This window comes from Symphodus melops (genome assembly GCF_947650265.1).
Source record: "Symphodus melops genome assembly, chromosome: 4".
Lineage (NCBI taxonomy): Eukaryota > Metazoa > Chordata > Actinopteri > Labriformes > Labridae > Symphodus > Symphodus melops.
Window position 1 is genome coordinate 21,366,679 of NC_136694.1, and position 6,000 is coordinate 21,372,678.

The window sequence follows — 6,000 nt, forward strand, 5'->3', positions numbered from 1 at the left end:
TTTTCCCATTCCCTATTTCAAAGTTGAAATGCCATATTTCCATTGGCATCTTCACCGTGAAGGGCTGGGATGGCTCTATATTTGCAAGGAAAAAGTACTTTCCCTCAACTCTGTCAATGCTTTGATCCTCAATTTTCCAAATTTCTAACATCCTGCGTTCCCCCCTTCCCCCCCGCAGGTGATGAGCATCCTGAGCAACCCCAGCGCTGTGCCCTCCCAGCCCCAGCATGACTTCTCCATTTCCCCCCTGCACAGCAGCCTGGAGAGCTCCAACCCCATCTCGGCCAGCTGCAGCCAGCGCTCCGACACCATCAAGAGTGTGGACAGCCTGGCCTCCTCCCAGTCCTACTGCCCCCCCACCTACAGCGCCACCAGCTACAGTGTGGACCCTGTCACTGCAGGCTACCAGTACAGCCAATATGGGCAGAGTAAGTAAAGCCTGTATTGACACCTATACACTGTAGGCTTGTGTTTAGATTGAGTTGTTGCAAATGCTAGAGATGTTCTTTTTCCCATACGACCGATACTGATACTGATTGACTATCCCTTTGATTCCTGTTTTGTTAAAAATATATATCCACGTTATTGGTGGAAAAACTTTTGTTCACATGCATGTATGTCATATCCACAATTCAACTGAAGCCTGCTGACTTTGGGGGGGCTAATTACTAGTTAGGGTATTGGATCTGTGCATTCAGTGGAATACATAAATACCCAATAACACATTTAAAGCTGCATATCAGGTCAATGCTGATACTAGTATCATTATTATTAACAACTCAAGTATATCAAAGAGTTTTTTTTCTTCTTTTTTCTGTTTCCAAACAAAAGCAGTTATCCCTTTTACATCATCCCCTTAAATTGTTTCGGTGCTAAAAAACTTGTGAAGTAATGCCCAACACCCAGGCAAGAGAGCCTTCTGACCTTTGCACCCTTGTTGGTGGAGCAAGCCACGTGCTCTTGATAAAGTACGCCCCCCCCAACACCACCACTAACACCATCCTCCTCGAGAGCTGCCTTAGTCACACCCCACTCCACTTGGATGGGAAAGAGGAGAGGGCCACTTCAAAGTAACGGCACACCCTCAGGGGCCACAGTGTCCTCTTGCCCACCTCACTCTCTTTCCCTCTTTTCTCTGTTTTTCATCATACACACACACACACACACACACACACACACACACACACACACACACACACACACACACACACATACACACACACACACAGCCTTTGGGGCAGGAAAGAGTTTGCTTTATTAGATTAGCATAATTGACTGATGCTGTCACAGCCATTCATAAGAGGTAAAATGAAGCACACTTCCTCAACAAGCTAGCTAGCTAACATTTGTTTGTATTTAGTGTGGCGTTTTGTCTTTCATATAATGGCTTTGTGTTGTGCATGGATGCATGTGCAGATCCGTCTCGTGTATGTGCGCGCAGCAGTGTTTTTGTCAGCAGCCACCAACTGATGGCAGCGCGGATGTGAGCTGATGTGAGGTTAATTAAGATGGTGATTGAGCACAGTAGATGGGTAATGAATGGAGGAGAGAGGGGAGAGCTGCTGTCTGACGATGAAAATGATCGGCCATGTGGAGTGTGGAGGGCATGAAATCAGAGATGCCAAGTGTAATGAAGACTGGCACACAGAACACACACGGGGAGCCGAGTGAGTGACAGCGCACAGACTTCTAGCAGGATGCACATGCTCTGTGCCAGCAGCATGCCAACCTCAGACAAGAGGACATGGGAGGGGTTTTTATCTTTCACTCTCTCTGCATGAATTGTTTTTTATTTGACTCACTCGCTTCTGCCACAACTTATTTCAGCCTTAATCAGAGGAGTGAAATGAGACTGAATGGGACAAATGTGTCAGGAATCAATCACCTGTCTGACTTTTTTTTTTTTCTGTTTTTTTTTTTGTCTGTTTGTGTGTAGCTGCTGTTGACTACCTGGCGAAAAACGTCAGCTTGTCCACCCAGAGGAGGATGAAACTTGGGGACCACTCAGCTGTGCTGGGGCTTTTACAGGTTGAGACAGGACAAGCCTACTGAAACCCTTTGGAACCTGTGTGCACCAACCTTCTTCACCTCCTGCCACCTTCATGCTCCATCAAGTCTGGATTCAAACTCCAGCTCGCTCTGCAGCCCCGGCCATGACATCAGCGCACAGACACACGGCAGACAGTGACGCTTTGCAGGTGTGAGAAAGCACTTCTGGGAAGAGAATCTAACTTTTACACGCCATTGGCAAGAAACAGGCGGCCCTGCACCCCTTCTTATTCATATTTCGACATCTCTGTCTGCTTCCTATATTCTTTTCCCAGCCCCAAAAACCTTGTTTTGTTTAGCTCAGAAGGCCAGACAGGACCCCAAAGCAACTGGGGATTGTCGGCCACATTGGCCTGTCTCCCTCTTTATCATGGCTGCAGTCCAGCACACATTCGGAGCCATCAACAACATGTACTTTGACCTTGCTGTTCATAGTAGTTAACAAAGCCAATATCATTTGAACAACTCTTCTTCTTGTTCCTTTTTGATATTGTTAAACTTATTGTTGCTGTTATATGATTATGGTTAATGTGATTTATGTTGTTCTTTGATTCCACTCGTATCACTTTTTCCCTGTTAGATGTCGGTTTGTAAAACACAGCACGGATGAGATGATTTAAGAGTGTGTGTCTGTTGCGTGTGCATGTTTTTCTGTGTGTCGCACAGTCTCAAAAGAGAGGATGATTGTTTTCCAAGCTGCTGCTCCTCTGCCTGTTCCCTGAGCTCTAATGTTCATGAGTGATTTGACCTTCCCACTTTCATATTCGTCTTGACATTCCAAAAGAACTTGGCCACTCTGTGGGAAGTCTGGCTGGATGGATTCTGCAGGGAATTAAAGCAACGTTTTGGCCGCCAAAAGCTTTCCCCTTCTAACCTCCATCCCATCTTTAGCTGCGGTCCATGGGGAGGGGGGCATTGTTTGCAAAAACAGGATTGGGAAAATTAATGTATTTTGTTTAGAAATATGGACCTTGCCAAGGAGGGCTAACTCAAATCCCCCCCCCCACCCCCCAAATCCCATCTGCCAGGAAACCCTGTGTGACTGTAAAGCAGATTAAATCACATAGAAATAATGTCAGAGCTAATTCAAATTGACCTGTCCTGTTACTATTTAGTATTTCTGTTTTTAGAGCCTCATTAGCACATTTTGTATATGCACATTCAGCTGGTTTCCACTCTCTTGGACTCAATAAGCATTCCTCTAAACATTCCTCACGTTCCGTCTACAAATATACTAAAAGCATTCCAACGCTCTCTGTTATGAGATTAAAAAGTACACAAGCTGTGCCATTCACATGCACTGTGGAAAATCTCGTAATCCAGTCAGAAGTGAAAGGGCACAGGTAACACCATTGATTGCCCCCCCCCCCCACCCCCCACCCCCCACACACACACACCCCACATCTCTGGTTTTAGACCGGAGTCCTCTTCTAATCCTCATGGAAATGTACAAAAATGAGAAAAAAAGATTAAAGACTAGTGGGCATGAGACATTTGTGTAGCACTCATAGTTGACTTCTGACACGATCCAGGACCAGCTGTTCCCTTGAGATGTGTATGAGTTTGGGTTTTTTTTATTTACACCAGCATCCATGTGATGATGCTGATGTATATGGACAGAATTTGGTCCTTAGTCGCTTTTAAAACCTGAACCCTGTACAGTAGCTGGAGCAGATTGTGTATCGTTTGTTTATATAAAAAAAAGTATGTTTTATACTAAAACAGAACTATGATGAGTGATAGGTAAGTGAGGGATCTCTGTGGAAGTTGATGTTTGATTTCAGTTTCCTTTTCTGGCTTGTTTTCTGTTAAGTTTTTTTTTTTTATTATTATTGTATTTAATTGGTTTTCTTGTTTTGACCAAAAGTTGTTTTGTTTTTTTGTTGGGGCCCATGTAAGAATGAATTTGTATAAATTAGTAAAATATAAATTCCATAAAAAATGTTCCAGTTGTACAAAAGAGGATCAGACTGAGCTCAAAATGAACTCCATGGACCACACAGGGACCAATGTATATTTAAAGGTGGTTTTGAGGGTGGTTCAGGCCACCAGATCTTAAAGACTGCACACATGAGTGCAGACCAGACTTGACTGGACCCTGGACGCTCTGAGACTTTGGTGTGATAGTCCACCAGCGGTTCACAAGCACAATGAGGATGACAACGAAGCTGGCGAAGAAGTCCTCTCCGCTCTGGGAAACTGACTCAAGTCACGATTGATTTGTTGGACCAATGCAACTCCAGGAGAGACAAAGTCAAAGAAACGCTGACTCAGCACTGAACTGCAGCAGCCCGAGCTGCACCCTCGCTTAGGCGCCTCACTCTTGTATATTTTAAAAAGGAAAAATTTTAGAATTGTCTTTAGTGTATCGAACCCATTTCTAACACTTGCGTCAGTAAAGATTTGGATATTTAAAGCTCCTTTATTCCCTGCCTTCCCCCTGTCTGTTTGACCCTTAACCTGTTTAGTTGCTTTCTTACATCTGTGCTTTGCATTTACTTCCTTCTTCTGTTCCGCATGTGTGTATATTATCATGGTATAATTTATTCTGCTGTATGAAGTATTAGAGTAGTGGGAAACTTGTACTGGTATTTACTACCTTCAGCCTGTTGGTGTGTTTACTGTAACACTGGCGTAACTGTTATCAATTAAAGATCCAAAACTGACTCAGCCGTCTGTCTCTTATTTTTTAACCTGAGTTTTGACTTAAACTGTGTGATTCTTGTTTTCAGTTAGTTTTAGTATACATATATATGTATGTCAATTAATTATCTGGAAAGAGATAATTAACAACTGTCAGTTAATATAAGTCCACATTGTTGCTTTTAACTTGGCTTACATATGTTGCTGGTGTGAATGTGTTAGCTTGTGATGTACTGCTTTGTTACTCTGTGGTATGTGTGTGTTATCGTCTGGTTTATTCAGTGCCGTTTAATCACTGACTTTTTAAATCATGCACTGCTGATGATTAGCTTTAAGCTATCTGATACAATCAGCTCATCAAACAGCCAGATTTAGTTTTCAATGTTTGACAGGGTATCTTTTCTAATAAAACAAATGTCAAAAAAAGTTATTAAAATTGTAAAATAATTAACCAACAGTTTTAAAAAAATAAAATAAAATCATGATTATTAAGCTATTTCTCAAAACAATAGACTGGTCTCAGTTCAAATCTCAAATGCAATAACCAACAATGAAACGTTGTTAGAAGTGAATATTTTCTGTCTGTTGGACAAAGGAATGACTCCAAGAAATAATAATAAATCCATATTTTATGATTTATGACATTTAAAGGTAGAAATAGAATGATGAATTGTCAAAAGCAGCTCCAATGATTGTTTTTTCCAGACCCTGGCTTTGTGTTTACATATTGTTTAAATGCATATACAAGTACATGAATATTACCTCTGCGTGTACACGTTGATGTCCCCTGTGTGTGCGGCACATCAGGCTGCTGACGTGATTAGAGAGTGATGAGAGCTCAGACGATACACAGTCAGACAGACAGACTGAGAACATGCCTGCTTGCAGCTGTAGGAAGTCATTCATTTTGCCATCTTACCAGCAGCGCTGTCCGAGGGAATGTTGTCTGCAAATCTCTGTGGTATGGTGTGAATGTGGGGGAACTAACTGGTGTGGTGTGGAAGCATCCGCTGTGTCTTATATTACACTTCACAACAGTCGGGCTCATTCACTTTTTCTCCGCCAGCACTTCTGGAGGTATTTCAAACACGTCGTTGGTATGGCCATTCAGTCCTGCCTGGTTGCAAACACATCTCCAACATGTCTGATGTGTCTGCACACAACATTTATGTCTACACTAAATGTTGTGTGATAGAAAAACACAGAAAACATCTATGCATTTCCAATTTTACAAAATAATAAGCAACATTGTGCTGTTGATTTCCAATTAAATTTAAGTAATTAAAGGCATCACTTATTACAAGTATC

General features: G+C 42.4%; 1 protein-coding gene across 4 annotated transcripts in view; it reads left to right on the plus strand.

The window, feature by feature from the left end:
- The window catches only part of pax7a (paired box 7a), a 47,008-nt gene extending 42,299 nt beyond the window's left edge, over window positions 1-4,709 (plus strand). For all 4 annotated transcript variants that reach the window (XM_079342126.1, XM_079342124.1, XM_079342123.1 and 1 more), the window contains 2 exons: window positions 179-428; window positions 1,937-4,709. In XM_079342126.1, the coding sequence (XP_079198252.1) occupies window positions 179-428; window positions 1,937-2,052 (366 nt within the window). In that variant the 3' untranslated portion in view covers window positions 2,053-4,709. The remainder of the gene's footprint in view (window positions 1-178; window positions 429-1,936) is intronic.
- The last annotated feature ends 1,291 nt before the right edge of the window (window positions 4,710-6,000 follow it).